Below are 21,324 nucleotides of genomic sequence, written 5' to 3' on the forward strand. Positions count from 1 at the left end.
TAAGACACTTAGGTGTAACTCAGTTTCACAAACCGAACCTCCCACGGCTGACACCCTACTGACATCAGTAACTCCACCGAGTGACATCACCCCAGTTCCACTCCTTCTTTGATCAGGAAGAGGACAGCCAAGTTCTCTCTAGCAGATTTTCCCAGGACAGAGACACATTTTTCAAATCCCGTACGGGGTAGATTCAGATGGTTGTTTCCTGGGAAGTAAGCTGCTTTGAATCCAGGCATAAACTTCACTAGAGGCTGGGTGAGGGAGACATTGCTCCCCCGCTTAACTCACCCTGGACACGAACAGGTTTGACAGGAAGAGCCACAATACAGCTCAGCTGTGTTTTCCTTTGCGTCCATTCCCACACACATAAAACCAGGGCCAGACTTGAAACCTGATCTCTGAAAGCCGCCACCTCTCCCTCTTATCACTTACAAACGTGAAATACTAGCGCTTTTGCCAGCAGACGGACAGCAGACGGTCCCCCTGCAAGCAAAAACCCTACTTAAAAGGTGAAGGGTTTCAGCTAATTTAAAGAGTGAAATAATTAGATGGCAACTGGTTTGCAAACGAAGTTATGGGAATGAGACTGCATTTTTAAGTCTGAAAGGCAAAGCCATTTCCCCACCTGAAATCTTAAGTTTTTGCAGGGAATTCCCTGGAGATCCAGTGGGTTAGGACTTGGTGCTTTCACTGCTATTGCCCAGGTTCGATCCCTGGAAAGCTTTTGCAAAATGTAATTTCATATATGTGCCTGTAAGAGTATAAAAGTGAAGAGGAATGGCACAAGCTTCCTTCGTGATAGCGGTTGGGGACGGTAGAATGTATGAGGCGTAAGTGGCACAGAAAACTTCAATGTTACCAGTCATGTTTGATTTACTTTATTAATAAAAACAAGTTGAGGGCTTCCCTGGTGGCGCAGTGGTTGAGAGTCCGCCTGCCGACGCAGGGGACGCGGGTTCGTGCCCCGGTCCGGGAAGATCCCACATGCCGCGGAGCGGCTGGGCCCGTGAGCCATGGCCACTGAGCCTGCGCGTCCGGAGCCTGTGCTCCGCAACGGGAGAGGCCACAACAGTGAGAGGCCCGCGTACCGCAAAAAAAAAAAAAGATGAAGTAAATATAACAAAATATTAGTAATCGTCAATTTAAGTGGTTATGCAGGTATAGTCACATTCTTGGTATTCCTGTACTTTTTTAATTTCTAAAAATTAAAATAATAGAAGTTTGTATAAAATGACCAAAGGTTGGTCTGTTTCATACAAGAGTGAGATTTCCACTCCCTAACCATTTGGGAGGCCTCTATTTTATGCATGTATTACCTCTGTGATTCTTATCAATGTTTGAAGTTGCTAGGAAAACACTTCTAATTGCAGTTGCTCTTGATCTAGCTGGCAGCTGAAAATAAGCTAGTTTTTCTTTTGAAATTTCTGAAATCATTCTTCTATTGTGCTTTTAAATTACCTTGGAGTTCTCCATCTCAGAGAGCAGGTTAAGGCTCTGAAAATGGCAATGGAGCCGAGGTTAAAGTGGATTCCATTGCTCATGCAACACGCCTAGGACAGCACCTGGCACATAGCAGGCAGCTGCCCGATCTTCATTCCTGTCCTTTTTGTCCTTAAGTGTTTTCCTTAAAGGGTAAATAAAAGGCCCCCCTCTGGTCAAAATCACTCAAGACTTTGGACCAATGGAAGGATAATAGGAAAATGCCAAAGAAATAGCCACCAGGCTGACCTGACTTGTTGGGGCCTCTGTATTACAGAAATGGCCTGATAGGGAATTCCCTGGCGGTCTAGTGGTTAGCATTCAGCGCTTTCACTGCCGTTGGCCCGGGGTTCAATCCCTGGTCGGGGAACTAAGATCCCTGCAAGCTAAGCCATGCAGCAGAGCCAAAAAAAGAAAAGAAAAGAAAAGAAAAGAAAAGAAAGAGAAATGGCCTGACATATAAGGAATACTCTAAATCACCTGAAAGATGAAGAATGGTTACAAGAAACCATTTAAGAAAAAAGAACAAAATTCAAAGGAAGGTAGAAGGGAGCAAAGTATGCTTCACATTCTCCACTGTTTGGAGAACACTGGTGCTCATACAGAGTAGGACTATTATAGGGTACGATGTCTTACAGGATAGAACAAGACTATTATATATATTATATTATATGAATGTGTATGTATAAACAAAATTTGTAATTTTCGTATTAAAACAGAAAAACAAAAATTTGCCCAAGACAAAATTCCCACTCTTGGAGATTTGGGGGTGGGGGGTAGGAGAAGAGGACTTTTATTTGCTTTGCAACACAGAGTTACGAGCATGAAACTGGACTGTTTTCTAAAGTGATCATTAAAAAGCATAATGACATTCATTAATTAGTATTTATTGTTGTTTATGTAGCACTCACTAGGAGGGATGAGTTTGAAATTGTGTTGTGTTTAGAATTCATGGTGTTAGTAATGAAAGGAAATACTCGCATGGCGACAATAAAACCATAAATTAGGTCTTAAGGACTTCTTTCTACTCTACTCTCATCTAGAATGATTAGTTGTGCCCTTTAGCATCAAAAGAAGGAAGTAGATAGCAAGAGATGAAATAATAGCATGGATTACTTTGAGATTACAAAATAAATAAACAAAGATAAAACAAAAAAGTCAAAGAGGAGCAATGTGAACAACGATAGTAACAAAGAGATAATCAAAAAACTACAACAGGAAGAGAATGTTTCCTTAGGTCACAGATCACCTTGTCTTAAAAAAAGAAAGTGTCAAAAATTTAATAACTGACACAGAAAACCAAAGCTGCATCAAATCTTATATTAAAAGTGAACGTGTGTAAAATGCCATAGTCTTTATCCTTAGGTGTAAAGGAAGTTGACGGTTTTAGAATAATTTGCCACACGTTATTACACTTTATTTAATGAGATGCATGGGTTGAATATTTAAGCCGTTTTGTGGAAAACTAAATAAACCTCAATATTTAGTTACTGATAGCCACCCACTATTACAGCCTTAAGGAACTGGAAGAAATCACCTCTTTCCCCTTCCTATGCTACAGTCACACTGGTTCCTAAACATCTGAGGCCATTGTCAAACTTTAGGAAAAAAGACTGTAAGGAAAAGCAGAGGGACTTTTAGGAAACCGGGAGTCACACACTTAAGTAGCTCTTGGAGTCCTTTACACATTCCTCTTCAATTAACAAATATTTCTTGTCCACCTTCTATGCGTGAGGTCCTGTTCTTGTTGGCAAATAACAGCCAGGTCCCCTTCCTTGTGATGCTTACCTGAACCGATTGGACCACATCAGATTGCTTGGTTTACATGCTGATTTCACCACATGCGCTTTATTTGGCAAGTTGCTTAACTTTCTTGAGTCTCAGTTTCCTCATCTGTAAAATGGGACCAACAATGCCTGCCTCAGAGGGCTGCTGGAAGGGTTTAGTGAGATTATGTTTATGAAGCACTTAGCACAGTGCCTGGCTCAGAGAATCAACATTTAGTAAGCGATAAAGCTAGCTGCATCTGTTAGGAAGGACCCTCAGTCCAATTCCCTTATTTTATCATCTCTTCTGAAGATGGAGGAGAGCCACTTAACAGCAGAAAGAGAACTAGAAACTGCTGTCTGGATCCCATATCTGTCTTTCCACTGATGAGAAATAGTCAAGTTATTCTGTTGACACTTCTGTGTCCCTCAGATTTCCAATTCTATGAGCTTCAGCCTCTGTAAAAACGGCTGTATCTCTGTTGATTTCATTGGTGGCTTCCTGATACACCCTCTAGGTAGGGAATCTGTTCACTGTTCCTGTATCACAGAGATCATAGAGGAGGGGCAAGGGAATGTGTCAAAGGCACGTCCACAGGGAGACGCAACGGCAGCAAGCTAGCAAGCTCCCTCCTGACTGGAGCACCCAGAAGAGACATGCCCTAGCATGTACAAAAATGCTGAGGAGTGTGACCCACTACCAGCAAGGGGGACCTTTGGGGTAGCGAAAGACAAGGAAAAGTCTTGGGCAGAAAGGATGCACTGTCTCTTTGAATCTTGATGGATTGAAAGTAGACAGCACCCAAATGTTTAACACTAGGCAATGATAGGAAAGACATCATCAGAGGCTTGGTTTTTTTTGTAATAGAACTTACAATACAGGTTAATCATTTAACTGCGAATTCACTTGGAAATGACTAAATTTGGAATAGTAGCAGCGTGGTGTATGACTGTATATCAAATAATGACTCACATGGGGTGATTCCCCTGCTGTAACGTGATGCAAAACAAGATCACTGTATTATTGATTTATTCTTTTTTCATTTAAAAAAAGTTACACTTGATGAGTGTACTGTTAGTACCCACAAGCCAGCTAGCAGATCTGTTTGGCCTCCTGGAGTACCAGAAAATGAGAATTTTGCAGGATGATGAGCTTTGAGAAAGCCAAATTGACCTACCTTCTATCCAGCTATCCATTTCGACCAAATATTTATGTGACTGAGAATGAGTCTTCCCAACAACCTTATGGGGAGGTACTACATTTAGCCCCATTTCACAGAAGAGAAAACTGAGGCTCAGAGAGGTTTAATTGGCCAAGGTCCCAAAGTTAAATAGGGGCAGATCTGGGATTCACACCCAAGCACAACCATGGCTCCAAATTCCCCAGTTACCAGAGCACACTATCCTGCCTTTCTTACTTGGGAGGAGTATTCTACAGAGATTTGTTATGTTAACCAAAAAAGAAAGAAAAAAAGAGTAATTCCCAGTTCAACCTCATAGGAAGAAAACGGCAGCAATTATGGCAGCCATTTGCAGAAAAGAACTCAGTCTCTCATATTTTACTGAGACTAGTGGTTCTCCAGCAATGATGATTTCTCTTCACTTCCCACCCTCACCCACAACTCCCAGAACATCTGGCCATGTCTGGAGACATTTCTCGTTTATCACACTGGAGGGGAGGCTGCTACTAGCATCTCGTGGTTAGAGGCCAGGGACGCTGCTGAATATGAGACCATGCTCAGGACAAAATGATCTGGCCCAAAACATAAATAGCGCAGAGAATGAGAACACCTGACTCAGACGATAATTTCTGGTGACATAACTATGCTTTGGTGGGTGAAGTGTGTTGATGAAGAAGATAAAATTTTTGCTATAAAATAATGAATTTTGGATTTCTCTTTATCTCAACTAGGTATGTCTTTAGGAACAAAGAGATGTCTAGATTGTCTTCTTTTTTTTTTTTTTTTTTTTGCGGTACGCGGGCCTCTCACTGCTGCGGCCTCTCCCGCTGCGGAGCACAGGCTCCGGACGCGCAGGCTCAGTGGCCACGGCTCACGGGCCCAGCCGCTCCGGGATCCTCCCAGACCAGGGCACGAACCCGTGTCCCCTGCATCGGCAGGCGGACTCTCAACCACTGCGCCACCAGGGAAGCCCTGGATTGTTTTCTAAATGCAAATGTTCCCTCCCAGAAGGACTTTGAACAACTGATCAGACTACAAGAGGCCATGCTCTCAATGTCCGGGAACACACCAAATGGTACACACTCAGGTAGAGAAAATTACTTTTTCAGATGTGATATGATAACCCTTCACACATAAAACATCAGGTCTTAAACACAAGGAGTGAAACATTCTGAGTATTTTTGGAAACGTTTATTTAGACAAAGAAGTCCTGGGTATCAGAAAATGCATGATATAAAAATCTGACCATCTAAGAGGATGTCACCTCATATAAATTCCCTCTGTGGCCAAATCTCTAACCTCCGAGAGCTGATCTAATGACTTCTGTTGGTACTTGCAATAGAGCGCTCACTGCACGTATCTGGTATAACCAGGGCTGACCTGTCGCTCAGAGACACCTGCATGGCTCTTCTGGATGTTTACAGCTGGCATCCCTCCTCACAGGTTGGTACCTAGTCTGCTTATTAAATATTTTCAATAAAAATCTCTAATTTTGAACATGATTTTGTCTTTCCAGATGGGTTGTCAGGTCCTTGACGACTGGGACTGGGCTTTTTCCTTAAACGAGATAAAGAATATAAAGTAGGGGACTTCCCCAGTGGTCCAGTGGTTAACCACCTTCCAATGCAGGGGACTCGGGTTCGATCCCTGGTCGGGGAACTAAGATCCCACATGCCGCGGGGCAACTAAGCCCACGGGCCACAACTACTGCGCTGGCGCACCTCAGCTAGAGCCCGTGTGCCGCAAACTACAGAGCCCACGTGCTCTGGAGCCTGGGCGCCACAACTAGAGAAGAGAGAATCTGCACGCCACAACTACAGAGAAGCCCATGTGCCACAACGAAAGATCCCGCACGCCTCAACGAAGACCCTGCATGCGGCAACTAAGACCCAACGCAGCCAAAAATAAGTTAAATAAATAATTAATAAATCTTAAAAAATATATATAAAGTACTATAGGGCCCTTCCAGACAGAATGGGCTCATTATTTTTTTTTTTTGGAAAAATATCAGAGTACATTGCACTTTGTTAGAGATTTGCTCCTGAAGGATGAATGAATTAAAACCAAACCCATCTTTGGTTATAAGTACAGAATGAAGAAAACTTTACTGTTTATGCCCCGTGATAGAAAAAATTTTCACCATGCTTTATGTACTAACTGGCTTTCTCTGCATTTGGACTGGTCAATCCTATTAGAGAGCTATCTTTCATTTTTCTGTATGTGCCAACAATTCAGCCATTTGGTAAATGCCTAGAGACACAGAGTAGCAGATGAAATAATGAAATCGAATGGTTTTGCCTGTCCAGCAGCCCTTTCCTCTTTTTCAACCATCACCTTCAGTTTCTACAGGGGACACACTCACTCTTTAAGCTCTAGCGGTAGGGGTCTCTCAGTTTCTATAACGCGCCCACCTCCCTCCCATCAGCATACACTGTTCTCTGACATGAACGTGCCAACCCATTCTTTGTTTTAAGCCTGGCTCCTTCTCACACTTCAGGTCTCAGCTTAAATGTCACCTTTCTCAGAGAGGCCTTGGCTCAGCACCTGAAACATCCCTACCCATCCCATTTTTGTCCCTCCGTCTCATTTGTTTCCATCAGAGTCTATTCAAATGTATACTTATGTCTTCATTCTCTGCTCACTTGTTTATTTACCATCCCGCTGGAAGACTTCCAAGGAAACAAACACAGAGTGACAGGAACTACTTATCACCCTCAGGATCTATTTTTCCTTCTAACAAAACACCTTGAGTGATGGCTTTGTCCATGAACACCCACCTAGAGTATACACTGCCCAGCCTCCTTTGCAGTTAGACTTGGTGATTTTTTTCTTTAAACCTTTTTAAAAAAAATATTTTATTTATTTATTTATTTGGCTGTGTCGGGTCTTAGTTGCGGCACGCGGGATCTTTCGTTTTGGCACGTGGGATCTTTTGTTGCGGCGAACGGGCTCTCTAGTTGTGGCGTGTGGGCTTAGTTGCCCCGAGGCATGTGGGATCTTAGTTCCCCGACGAGGAATTGAACCTGCGTCCCCTGCATTGGAAGGCAGATTCTTAACCACTGGACCACCACGGGAGTCCCTAAACTTGGTGATTTTATGAATAAGGCTGCTTGCCTTGGCTTCTTTCCATCCGCCTACCGGTCGTGAGATGGAAATGGAGACTTACCAATGCCCATCCAATTCTCTGAGAGTACCCTGTTTTAGGAGAGCTGCTTCAAATTCCAATAGTGATTAACTATAGGAGGAAAAGACAAATGCCTATGCTGCCCAGTAAACTTTCTATAAATTAGAGTATGGTGTGAGGGAAAAATAATTAACCATAAGTTTGTTTTCTATATCTATGGAAAAGAGGCAGGGGGAGGGGTAAATTAGGAGTTTGGGATTAACATATACACACTACTATATATAAAATAGATAACCAACAAGGACCTACTGGATAGCACAGAGAACTGTACTCAATATTTTGAAAAGAATCTGAAAAGATTCTGAAAAAATATATATATACACATGTGTGTAACTGAATCACTTTGCTGTAAACATGAAAATAACACAACATTGTAAATCAACTATACTTCAAAAAAAATAAATTTAAAACAAGAAAAGAAAAATATATAGTCAGTGAAAGAATTCACTAACTCATTGGGTGTACATAATGACCTGTGAGGTAGGTAGATAGAATTCTTTGATTTTGATAGTTGAGAAAATAAAGACCCAGAAGGTTGAGTGACAGCTCCAGGTCAGCCAACCAGTAAGTGGAGTGCCAGACTGGTTCTTATTTCAAATCCACGCTATAGGGTTGGAGTTCTCCTCCCACTGACTCTGTAGAAGGTTTTAACAATCAAATTGATTCCTGGTGTGGCGGGAGCTTAATTATATACTTTACAAAGTATAGACCGGATGGACTGGTCTCCGGGTGACATTCTGTAATTGTTTTTCTCCCTGCACATCATACTTCATTTTGTATTGATGCAGAAAGTATAATACAACTGGATGGCACACATCCTCTTGTCTCTCCTATAGTTAACCTCACCTAGAATTTAAGCAGCTTTAGAAGCAGCATCCTAATGGAGGTCCATGGTGATGGGGTAGTGTTGGAGGAAGCCAGGTGGGTTTAGAAATGATCAAGATGGCCGTGCTTAGAGAAATAAGCAAGCCACTGAGTTTAAAGGAAACAGGAAGACTTTTGGGCTGGTTACTTAATTCTGCTCTAGGCAATTGGGAATTCCAATTAATTTAAAAAACTCAGTTAACTGATGGCTAAAGATCTTTTCCCCACCCTGAAATGCCCTGGGGTAATGACATGTATCACAAGACTTTATTAGTCTTATAATGCCAAAGATACTAATCTTGAAAATCATTTTATCCTACTATGGTCTACCTGTAACACCTTGACTAGCATGTCATTTTTTTTCCTCCCACCTCTGACAGGTTCTGGTTTTCCCCAGGGAAATAACTTGCTAGAGGGGTACAAATCAGTCATGACATATATGAATACTTTACTCAGCCACAGACCCATTGTCTACTTCTTTGTGAAGAACAGACATTTTTCCTTGAAATACCAAATGAACAATAAAAACCTAGAAGGCACGTGTTTGAATTTTTCTTTTTTAAATAAAGCTTCATCGTTTTTAAGTTTGAACATCCTACGATTTGAAGTTGAGTTCTGGGATGTTTCACCTTCCCTGAGAGTTTGCAATGACACATTTCATGCACAAAGGAAGGATTTAAAAGAAAAACTGCTTATGACCTGATTTTTTAATACCGTAATTTTTGTGGATTGTAACTCAGAAGTTAAAAAATTTCTCTTAATTTGCATCATACCTTAGGGCATTGTGGTTAATGAATTGGGAGGGGCAGAATGCTTACCAGTCTCTGAAAATAGTAACTGTGAGTGTGGACTCTTATGTGGGACACTAGGGCTCTGGGTTTGTAGCAATGTTGGGTCCTTCCTTAACCAGTGATCCAAGAATATTTCTCATACCCTTCTTTATCGTCTCTCTCCCTCACTACAAATGAGTAATTACCAGTTATGGAGTTATGACTGTGCATCCGGCACGACACTAAATATAATCGCATTAATTCTTACAACCACCCTAGTAGTTGGTGGTATTACCATTGTACAGAGGAGGAAACTAAAGTTAAAGAGAGGTTAAGCAACATGTCCAAGGTCACACAGCAAATGACATCAGAGACAGTCTTTGGATTGCTTCCCAAACCCTTGCCCTGTTGCATCATACTACGTGGATTGCAAACAAATCGAAGCCCCTGACTGGCAAAAGCTTTATAGACAGGACACATGAAGAGCCTGTGCTGGGTGTTTTGGGAGGTAACACAAACACAGTCCCCAATATTCAGACCCTATAACTGAGAGACATTATGTGGAAAGGACAGAGGCCTCAGCCTGGGGACCTCGGACCAACCCTTTTTCAAAACGGACTTTCGCCATCTTATCATGGGTAATTCTTCCTCCTCCTGGCCTGTTTTTAAGCCATGTAATTATAATGCAGCAGGCATGTGATTCAAGAGGCTGAGCATCTACGCAACCTCCCATTCCAGCCTTTGTTTCATTCCAATTTGGCAATAGGACCTTCATTCCTGCCCGGCCATTGGTAACTTGCTGGAACATAGGTCCATGCAGACAGCTGAAGCGTAAGCCTCCTTCTACATGTCAGTGCTCACGTCCCTTTAAGTTAGGCATTCCCTTATTTGTGCAACTAAGCCAAGACAGGGACGTTAGAACGTCCTCCTGCCAATGAAACTCTTAAGTTGTCTAGACAGGAAAAAATAAAGATACGGAAGCAAAACCCATTGTCAGGTTTAACAGAAGCAGCAAGGAGAAAGCAAGCAGTGGTACAAAGTGGACACCTGCTAAAATAACCAAGAAAGAGAAAGCAAGACAGTGATGACGCCAGATGGCCTGTTTATGGTCCTTTTCCACCTGAATGACATGTCTTGAAAATGAAATAGGAAAACTCTTGCACACTGAAAAAAGGAAGTGGCTTCTGATCATTGTCTACAGACTCTGAAATGAACAAGCAAACCTGATTATGATCAGTGTCAAACAATATTTACCAATTTCTATGAAACTGTGAATGTAAAGAAAGGCCTGTGAGTCATGAGCAACTGAGAGGAAATTAACAGCAATATTTACTGTGTAGATTCTGATTCACCATTATTTTGGAAGAAAGCCTGGTTGTTTTTAGTAGATGCATTTGGAGTCTGTGAGAATCTCAATTTTCTCAAGCCACAACAGCTAAGAAATTACTTGTGAGTCGATTTAAGTTATATTTTACATGCAAGATTGAGAAAAACCAAAGAAATGTTATTTCTTAAAGTAAAATTCAGGGAAGAAATAAATTGCCAAAAAAAAAATGTTAACATGGATGAGGTCTACCTTAAGAAAACATGATCTTACAAAACAGATAATAGGGGCTAGTTATTTGCCTTGACTGAAATTCATTATCCTCCAACCCACTCTTCCCACAATGGAAACAACCCAAGTGTCCATCAGGAGAGAACTGGTTAAATAAATTATGTATTTCAACACCATGGAATCCTAGTCAGCTTTAAAAAGAGTAAAAAGACATCTGTTTTAGAAGTGATTTGGAGAAATATGACATAGTATGGAATAGTATACATAGTAAGATTTCTTTCTCTCTGTAAAAGCTTAGTATACATGCTGACAAAGTCTAAATGAAGCAGTATCAACAGCCACTATAGAAAACAGTATGGAGGTTCCTCAGAAAACTAAAAATAGAATTATCATATGATCCAGCAATCCCACTCCTGGGCGTATATCCAGACAAAACTACACAGCAAAGTGATACACGCACCTCCAGGTTCACAGCACCACTATTCACAACAGACAAGACATGGAAACAACCTAAATGTCCATGACAGATGAATGGATAAAGAAGATGTGATACATACATACAATGGAATGCTACTCAGCCATAAAAAAGAATGAAATAATGCCATTTGTAGCAACATGGATGCAACTAGAGATTATCATACTAAGTGAAGTAAGTCAGAAAGACAAATACCATATGATATCACTTATATGTGGCATCTAAAATATGACACAAACGAACCTATCTACAAAAAAGAAACAGACTCACAGACATAGAGAACAGACTTGTGGTTGCCAACGGCGGGGGGCGGGGGGGAGGGATGGAGTGGGAGTTTGGGGTTAGTAGATGCAAACTATTATATATAGAACGGATAGACAACAAGATCTTACTGTATAGCATGGGGAACTATATTCAATATCCTGTGATAAACCGTAACGGACAAGGATACGAAAAAGAATTTATGTATACGTATAACTGAATCACTTTGCTGTACAGCCGAAATAACACAATATTGTAAATCAACTCTACTTCAATAAAAAAAAATAAAACAAAATTCATAAACAAACAAACCAACCAGTATCATTCTCTTGACAGTGATTATCACAGGGGAGGGATGGGGGCTGCTGAAGAACTTCCTGCCCCAATTGATGTTTCTGTAGTGTGTGCTTTTTTTTGTTGTTGTTGGTTTCTTTTACAATGACTATTTAAAACTTTTGGTAAAAACATTAAAATACATGACTGTAAAGAAAAACTGTACGCCCATATCATTTCTAACATTATTAGAAATTTGGTCTTAGAAACAAGTTTTCAAATATAACCAAAATTACTCGTATTCCTCCTGGAAATCAAGTATTCCTTACTTCAACTGATCTGGGTCACTGGGCCAAAATTATACAGATCAAGTTCTAATTGTATGATTACACAAATGCTTACTTACCATGCCTCACACAGATGGATCTTTTGTTAAAAATAATGCCTTCCTATTTTTACTGATAATTCTCAATAAGAAGCCACAGTGCCCAGCTAGTCTGATCCAGGAGAGCTGGATGGGCATTCAAAGGGGGCTGTGGTTTGTCCTGGGCAACACCCTTTCATGTTTTCTGTGCCAGTTTCACAACCATAAAATGGGAAGAAAAGGGTAACTTATTCTCTAAACTCAAAGGAAGACTGTAAGTACTGATTGAAGCTAAAAGGACACTTAGAAGATGAAAAACTTGTGGTATTATGACCAGGGCCTGACTTTATGAAAAATATGGCTGTTTTTCTAGTACAAATTAAAGCAAGAGACAGATGGAAGTGATAAGAGCTATTTAAGGCGGTGATGTCGGGGTGTGATAGAGCAGGCAGCCTAACCACGGTCTGTTATTATAGGTCATTGTTTCACAGCTGTGATTCCCAGGGCTGGCAGTAGAGGACACGGAGCGCGGCAAAACCTAACAGCACGGGTAAGCCTTTATGTCATTATAATACTGAGTAGGCCAGAGCAGCTAGATGGATATCTACACGAACTCATCACTTCTTATATAGGCAAAAAAGTATTGTACACTTGTGCTTGGTCAAGAGGAACAACTTCAAAGTCAAATTGCCAAGAATGTAACTTATTAGCTCTGGAAAATCCAAACCTGATAGTGTGACCCTTTAATAAATAGCATGTAACTTACTTTCCTCTACAAAAAAGTAGACATGTTAAATGTGGAAAATTGTGAAACAAAGATAAGCAAAACTAGCAGCAGTAGTAGAAAGAAGGTTACTTATAACTGTATCACTGAGAGGTAACTAGCACCAAAAATTCTGACTTAACGTCTTTACAATTCACCCATTTGTTTATCCATCCAATGTACATATGTATATGTGTGCATATGTGTGTGGATGCATGTACATATTTTTATATATGTAAAATTCATTAAACAAATGACATCATCATGTTCATACTAACTTAAATAGAAACCTAATTGTATGCACTTGTAAACTACGTTGTGATCAACATCCTTGTAGTTAAATCTTTGTGTGTAATTTTACTTCCTTAGGATAAATGATCAGACGTGGAACTGCTGTATAAATGGGGCACGAATGAATTATAAAAAGTATTTCACATTTAACTTGAGTCTTCTCTAAACCTAGGACTTCACTAATCAAAAATTCTTTACCCAAGACTGCTTGTTGCCCCATAAAGTGATGTTTCTAGCTCTAGAACAGCTCAATGTTCTCATAACTGTCTGAAATGATTCACACTTACTTTCCGAGGTTTCACCTTGTCTTGCAAATCATACTGGCCAATTCCTTTATAGCTGATTCCAAGCCACCAAGGAAGTCCTTGTTTATCCTGGAAGATGGAAAACCATGAGAACCAAGACCTAATTGTTAAGGCTTACAGAGATGAAGTAACATCTACCAATTTCATCCTTTAACAAGTATCAACAAGTTAAAATAACTTTGTCTTGGAAAGCAAAACACTATTTAAAATCCTAACTTGTTATTAAAACGCTTTCTTAGAGCTTCTTAAAATAAGATCTATAAGTCAAAGCACACCAATACTATTAACACCATCAAAAAGAAAGTAGCATTATTGTTAGGATTAAACAGTTGGAGAGAAGAAATAAAATGTAAGTAATTCAACCAGGAATTAATCCAGAGTACAAAGCCAGTTAACCACTGTAAAAAAAAAAAAAGAAGAAGAGAAAGAAAAAAAGCTCTTTGTTCTCTTGATTAGTAACCAGCTATAAAGGTCAGAGAAGTTTCCAAAGAATTACAACGATGAGAAAAGTGGTTCCAAATCCTAATGTTTATAATATACTTAACAAATGAACATGGGAATACTAAAAAATTCTTTGGGTGAATTATATGATTCAAAGATGAGATGCTTGAATAATGACTTCGAGGTACATATGGGGAGGGGAGGAATACATTTTTTTTCATAAATTTATCTTTTAGGTCTTGCCAAAGAAAGGGATATATACTGCCATAGGGAAAGAAAAACTTGGGCTTAAACATATACCCATATGCAAACAAATTAAGAATCAGTAGAAATTAAAGTGGAATTGGTACGTATTCTTAGTACAAGGTGTCCTCATTATACAGGTATTATCCAATTCCCCACCATTTTGAATTGCAAACACTGTCAGAACTTGAAAAGTCACTCAAGATTGATCAAGTATAAAATTATTCCTCTTTCAAACAAGACTCTCTTCTTAACAATATGCTTTATCCTCTATCATCTCAAAATATTTCTTAATCTCTCCCTGTGTATAAACAACTGAAAGTACTACACAAATATAAAACATACCAATTGAAAATGGGTACTGCAAATCTTGTAAAAACTTGAGGATTTTGTGAAGCTGCTGAAATGATACTGGATGATTCTTCAATGATTCTCATACAAAGGCACTATCAAATGAACATCTAGTAGCATTAGAAAGGTGCACAATTGGAAAAGAGAAAAATCAGCAAAAGTAGCTAAAAGATTAGGTGTGCCAAAAGAGAATGACCTGAATACTTCAGGGCTAAGAGAGGCTTCGGGAACACATCTGAACGCAGCTAGTACTTCACAAAAATAATGTGCTTTATGATTTGCTAGAAATGACAAGATACAATCAGGCTTTTATTTTTTTAAGAAAATCAATCCTATTCTAAATGCTGAAATTTCTAGAGATAATTTACATATATACGCATATTGATTTATGTGATTTTAGAAAGTTGGTGCTGTTCACTAACTCTCATAAAATAACACAGGCATGATGAAAGGTTTGTCATATAAAAGTATTTACCTTTACTGCATAATAATGGACTCCATAGGTCGGTAGAGCTTCTACTATTTTCATATACCTATGGAAAATGAATATATATTATAACCTCTTATTAAATTAGTTGGAGGGTCCTTTTGGGAAAAGTGATCTAAAGAAACACAATTTGTATCTACTTTCCTCATTATAACTTTGTCTTTGACTAAAGTAGAAATAGAATAAACCACTCCAGGGAGTAATATATTTTACTTTATCCAAATGTTGGGAGGTTGTTAACAAAAATCCAATTTCAAAAAGCTATAGGAAATGTTATTTTCTGCATATTAAAATTTCTATGGCTTAGAAACATATTGTACTTTATTATAAACCCAAACTTCAAGTATTTTTAAACTAGCACCTAATGGTGCAAGTCACGAGAATCAACTTTTGGGTCATGCTCATAATAAGTAAAAAATAAAGCTTATTTTCTGCTTGCTGTAAATTAAGCAAACATGCTATAATAAAAACACGGTGGTTTTTATCACTGATGGTGGTACACTTTTAGAAATTTATACTTAACTTTTAAGTCAAACCTCTTAGAAATATATGCTTTAAAACAGTGAATTTTATTATATGCAAACCTGATTTTTAAAAATATGCACCCCCCCAAAAAAATTAAAGTGATGATATACCTCTTGTTATTTTTAATTCAACAAGTATTTATTGTATAACTTTAAGACTTTATGGAGTGGACTAAATTGTGTAAGATTTCCTCTCTGCCCACACAGAATTGAGGTTCCTGTATGATACAAGTGGACTCTTTTTTTTTTTTTTGTGGTACGCGGGCCTCTCACCGTTGTGGCCTCTCCCGTTGCGGAGCACAGGCTCTGGACGCGCAGGCTCAGCAGCCATGGCTCACGGGCCCAGCCGCTCCGCGGCATGTGGGATCTTCCCGGACTGGGGCACGAACCCGTGTCCCCTGCATCGGCAGGCGGACTCTCAACCACTGCGCCACCAGGGAAGCCCCAAGTGGACTCTTTAATAACATTTTGGAGATCAATGGCTCTGGACCTTGTTATTAATAATGTGATAACTTTTTAAAGTAAAAGGTCTACATGTTAGTGAATATAAAAAGTTATGGGGACTTACCTGGTGGCGCAGTGGTTAAGAATCTGTCTGCCAATGCAGGGGACAAGGGTTTGACCCCTGGTCCAGGAAGATCCCACATGCCACGGAGCAATTAAGCCCGTTGCTACAACTACTGAGCCTGTGCTCTAGGGCCCGTGAGCCACAACTACTGAAGCCTGTGCGCCTAGAGCCCGTGCTCCACAACAAGAGAAGCCACTTCAATGAGAAGCCTGCACACTGCAACAAACAGTAGCCCCTGCTCGCCGCAACTAGAGAAAGCCCGCATGCAGCAATGAAGACCCAACGTAGCCAAAAGTAAATAAATAAAATAAATAAATTTATTTTTATTTTATTTTATTTTTTTGCGGTACGCGGGCCTCTCACTGTTGTGGCCTCTCCCGTTGCGGAGCACAGGCTCCGGACGCGCAGGCTCAGCGGCCATGGCTCACAGGCCCAGCTGCTCCGCGGCATGTGGGATCTTCCCGGACCGGGGCACGAACCCGTGTCCCCTGCATCAGTAGGTGGACTCTCAACCACTGCGCCACCAGGGAAGCCCAATAAATTTATTTTTTTAAAAAAAGGTAGATGTGCCAAGGCCAGGCAGCAATTACACTGCACAGCCAGGATTCCAACAAAGTGAGTCGGATTCCACAGTCTAGAGCCTTAACTACCAAGTTAGACAATTTCTTATTTGCAGCCGCAATGATAATGATGAAAGGAAGTAAGAGGATGCTGCATTTCAACAAGGACAGTTCGTAATACATTCATTAACCTAACCTAAAATCCTTCATGGAAATTGTTATTCCTTTTTGTTTTCCAGTTCACAAAACAGGCACAAGTCAGGGATTCAACTTCAGGCTGTTAACTTCTCATTTCTGTCTTGAAGATCACAGCAGGTGCACTATGATAAAAAGGAGATGAGCGCAAGAGCAGGGATGTGGGGGAAATCTATACACTGACCTGGGGAATAGTGATCGCCAAGTCCTTATTTCACTTCTCACATGCTCTGAGCTATATTCAGCAGATTTTTTGTTAAAACTTCTATGGCCATAACAGTTATTCTACTGTACAATTACTATAGCAATAATGCTACATTCGTTTTTACAATTCAAAAATTTTTAAATTATAAATTTACTTTTTACAATTTAAAAACTTCAGTGTAGCCTGTGAACTGTTCTTAATAAATGACGGTAACTCTATAGGTCTAAAATGCAGAAATCTATCATTATGGTCTGCTATTGGTACCATAAAGAAACAGATTATCCAACACTGACACTGTGTGCTCCAACCAAAATAGAGTCACAAACCAGGTGACAAAACACGGCCTCCAGATAGATGCTGTTTGGCTCATGTTGTACTAAAATTTTCTTAAAATTACTTTCAATGTTTAAAATTAGGATTTAAAAAATTGTAATTTCCAGCTTTTCTTGAAAAACATCAGATGATCTGGTAACATTATGCCTGAATGCTGAAGCTGAGTAGTCTTGTCTCTAGCCAGGGCAAAAGCTCTCTAGTTCACCACAGTCCCCACCACTCCCTATTGCCTACGCTTGGCCTATGAATTCTCATTGTTGTTACCTGTCTGACACTGGTAGGCATCTGAATTGATGACACCAAAGTATGGAATGACCCAAGACACTTTATAATTCAAATAATTATAAATATAAATATAATTATATTATAAAAATATAATTATAAATATTATATTTATAATATCATAAATTATAAATATAAATTATAATTCAATAAGATACTACTAACCAGATGATTACTATATGCACACAAACTACACAATAGAAATCATTTCAGATGACCTTCTCAAACGGAAGACATTACAACTATATCTAAGCAAAAAGAAAGATACTTACTGAACCACAGCTTGACCCCGAGTCAGACCTTTGATTTTCAAATAATGCTCAATTACCCTGTCCTCACTGTAAAACAAGGAAATGAAAAGTAGAGCAATGCATGACTGTATGAGGTACAGATCCAATTTCAAGATTCTCAGGTGGCCTACTTGAAACACTTGAGAAAGAAGGCCTAGACCAACTTGTTTGGGAGATAGAAGCTAGTTGACTTTTGTTTTTGTAGGATATGGACATATGGACTCCTGAACCTCAGACATTTAACTACCTTGTCTCGATTTTATATAATTTTATATAATATACTTATATAATATGTAAATTTTTAAAAACTTAAGTTATTAGAAAAGGAAACATAATATCAATTCATCAAATAAAAAACTAATATTCTCTCCCATAACTGAATGGAATATAATAAATACAAAATAATGTTATTAAATGCTAGTGAGAGAGCCTTGCTGGGGAAATTAAAAGGGTTTTTTAGAGAGATCAGCAAGTGTAAGGTATTATAGACATTTTCCTTAAATTGTTCAGAAAGATTTAGAAAGAATTAAAAATGCTTCTGAGTGAGTGTTCAATCTAAAATATTCTACTGTCACTACTTGTGGACATAATACTTTAGAAGAAAACCCTTCATTATTGTCTTAGAATAAAACTTTTTGACTAGAAAGGAGAAACAGGCTGAAGTCTGGTCACCCTTGACATCATTCAGTTATTTACCCTCCTTTCAGACTGGTAGCTCATTAGTCATATCTCAAGTATAACTGAGAAGAATAAACGTTTTTATCTCTATACAACAAATAAGCAACAGTAATTGGTCTTTGCTTTTTATCCTTAAGCAACTGTCACTTAACAATGATTTATTTAGAAGGTTCCAGACTCAGGATGCAATGTAGCCTCAGTACCTACTCTCACTATTGACTTGGGAAATATTCCAACTTTCATATTACAGCTATTCATGTTGAATATTTATTTTGTAACCAGTATTTTTGGTGGAAAGGAAAACCATCTTCAGGATTCACAGACTTAAATCGAGGAAAATATATTTAAAGGGAATGTAAGTAATTCAAGGGGAGAAAACGTACTTTTCTAGGAAAAATGTTGCATGGGAAATGGGGACTATGGATTCATTAAAATACAGGCAAATAAAACAACTCAAAATAGACAATGACTTCTGGCTGTAGAGGAAACCTGATCATTCGGGTTGTTTCTGTTTATTATGAATGCCTCTGTTCAAGGAAATCTGTATTTTATACCACTTGTATTGCACTCTGCCACATTAAGCCTGCATTATACAGTGACTGCACATCTACTGAGCAGGATTCACTTAAAAGCACACTCTACAAATGTATCATGCACTTGAACGAGAAGGCACATGGCCACTCTTCACACATGACTACAGTCTTGGGACAATGATCTCCAGAGAGATTTCATAAGACCTTTTCACTGGAAGGATCAAGGTCTACTCATGATTAGACTGACACGTATGATGGGCAGTTTGATATTTTCCGCACTTATATTTCTTTTAGTTCCCTGAAGAGCATGCCGTTCTCCGTGGAGGTTACTGTAACAGGGTCACTGGCAATCTTGGCGTGGCTTACCAGTAGGCAAGGGAGGGGTGCTCCTGCAGAGTTTTGGTTGGAAAGGCTGGTAATGTCTTTAAATCTTTCCTGGCATTTTCATCACTAAAAAGAAAAGTAATACAGTATGTCAGTCGTTGTTACCTAAAAGATTACCCAAGCTGGTCACCACATGAAATCTGTAAAGTAACAACAGCACACTGGGCTCTGTCAAATGTTATTGTCAGCATACATAAAGGCAGCCCCCAAATGGACAACCAACCTGATGAGATTCTGAAGTTTTTAAAAGACAAAAAAAAAAAAATTTTAAATACTATTAAATTGCCATAATTCCATTTTCCTTACTTATAAACTCCATTTTCATTGTATATTTCCTATATGTATCTATTTTATTATTGATATATAATTATTACTATAGTTGTGCACACTTTATATTCTATTTTTATGCAGCATTCTTCAAATTTCATTATACACTCTCTCCACACTCCTGTAGTACCCTTATAATTATTTTTAGTGGTTATATAATATTCACAATGTTGGAACACTGGTTATTCTAAAACCATTCACATAGAATCACCATTTTTCATAACAGCTATCACTGCAATAAAAACGTTTGAGTGTAGACCTTTCTATTACTCGTCTGTTACTTCCTTACCACTCTCTGAAATAAAATGGACCAAGTCAGCCATCTGCGGAAATCACTTGGATAGGAGATGACTTGAGGGACTTCCCTGGTGGCACAGTGGTTAAGAATCCGCCTGCCAATGCAGGGGACACGGGTTCGAGCCCTGGTCCAGGAAGATCCCACATGCCACGGAGCAACTAAGCCCATGCGCCACAACCACCGAGCCTGTGCCCTAGAGCATGTGAGCCACAACTACTGACCCCACGCGCCTAGAGCCCGTGCTCTGCAGCAAGAGAAGCCACCGCAATGAGAAGCCCACGCACCACAACAAAGAGTAGCCCCCGCTCGCTGCAACTAGAGAAAGCCTGCGTGCAGCAACAAAGACCCAACACAGCCAAAAATAAATAAATAAAAATTAAATTAAAATAAAAAATTTAAAAAAAAGATGACTTGAAAATGTGTTTCTAATGAAATCCAAGGAAGTTATCCCTCAAATTGCAACAAGTGAACTAAAATGTACCTCATGAAACATCAGCTAATTTTAAAATGGCAAAATTCTGGGAATACAGGCAATATTTTATAATAACTATGAATGGAGTTCAATCTTTAAAACCTGTGAATCTCTATGTCATACACTTGAAACATATAATACTGTAAATCAACTATATCTCAGTTAAAAACAATAATACAATGAAAACAAAACAGAACCAAAAAAAAAGGCAAAATTCTGGTTGTGAAAAGAGAAGGGTGTGGGTGGGATAGGGAGGGTGGGAGGGAGACGCAAGAGGGAGGGGATATGGGGATATATGTATACATATAGCTGATTCACTTTGTTATACAGCAGAAAGTAACACACCACTGTAAAGAAATTATACTCCAAAAAAGATGTTAAAAAAAAAGAGAGAGAGAGAAGGGTGTGGTCTTTAAGGAACTTAACAGAAGGGAGAACAGGTAATATGACCCAGTCAGGTTTGTCCTGCACAGTGTGAGAACAGTCCCAAGTATTTAAGAAGGCAGTCTCTGATGAAACAGACATGACTTTCTGGGGTTCATTAGAGCCTAGGATAAGCACATTAAAGAGTTACTCAAAATCATGATTACCCTGGTGTTCATCAAACAGCATACTGGTA

At 39.3% G+C, this 21,324-nt stretch overlaps 1 protein-coding gene across 8 annotated transcripts in view; it reads right to left on the reverse strand.

Moving 5' to 3' along the window:
- FRMD4B (FERM domain containing 4B) overlaps positions 1-21,324 on the reverse strand; it is a 336,453-nt gene that overhangs the window by 26,068 nt on the left and 289,061 nt on the right. For 7 of the 8 annotated variants that reach the window (XM_027121373.1, XM_027121372.1, XM_027121370.1 and 4 more), the window contains 4 exons: positions 19,591-19,674; positions 17,996-18,061; positions 15,045-15,102; positions 13,517-13,603 (listed from right to left, as the gene is read on the reverse strand). In XM_027121373.1, coding sequence (XP_026977174.1) covers positions 13,517-13,603; positions 15,045-15,102; positions 17,996-18,061; positions 19,591-19,674 — 295 coding nt within the window. Of the gene's footprint in view, positions 1-13,516; positions 13,604-15,044; positions 15,103-16,904; positions 17,009-17,995; positions 18,062-19,590; positions 19,675-21,324 lie in introns of those variants that run through there. The other variant, XM_027121376.1, reaches the window with a different exon arrangement.

Source organism: Aethalodelphis obliquidens, unplaced genomic scaffold, assembly GCF_003676395.1.
Source record: "Aethalodelphis obliquidens isolate GAN/ISIS:26980383/991018 unplaced genomic scaffold, ASM367639v1 scaffold22, whole genome shotgun sequence".
Lineage (NCBI taxonomy): Eukaryota > Metazoa > Chordata > Mammalia > Artiodactyla > Delphinidae > Aethalodelphis > Aethalodelphis obliquidens.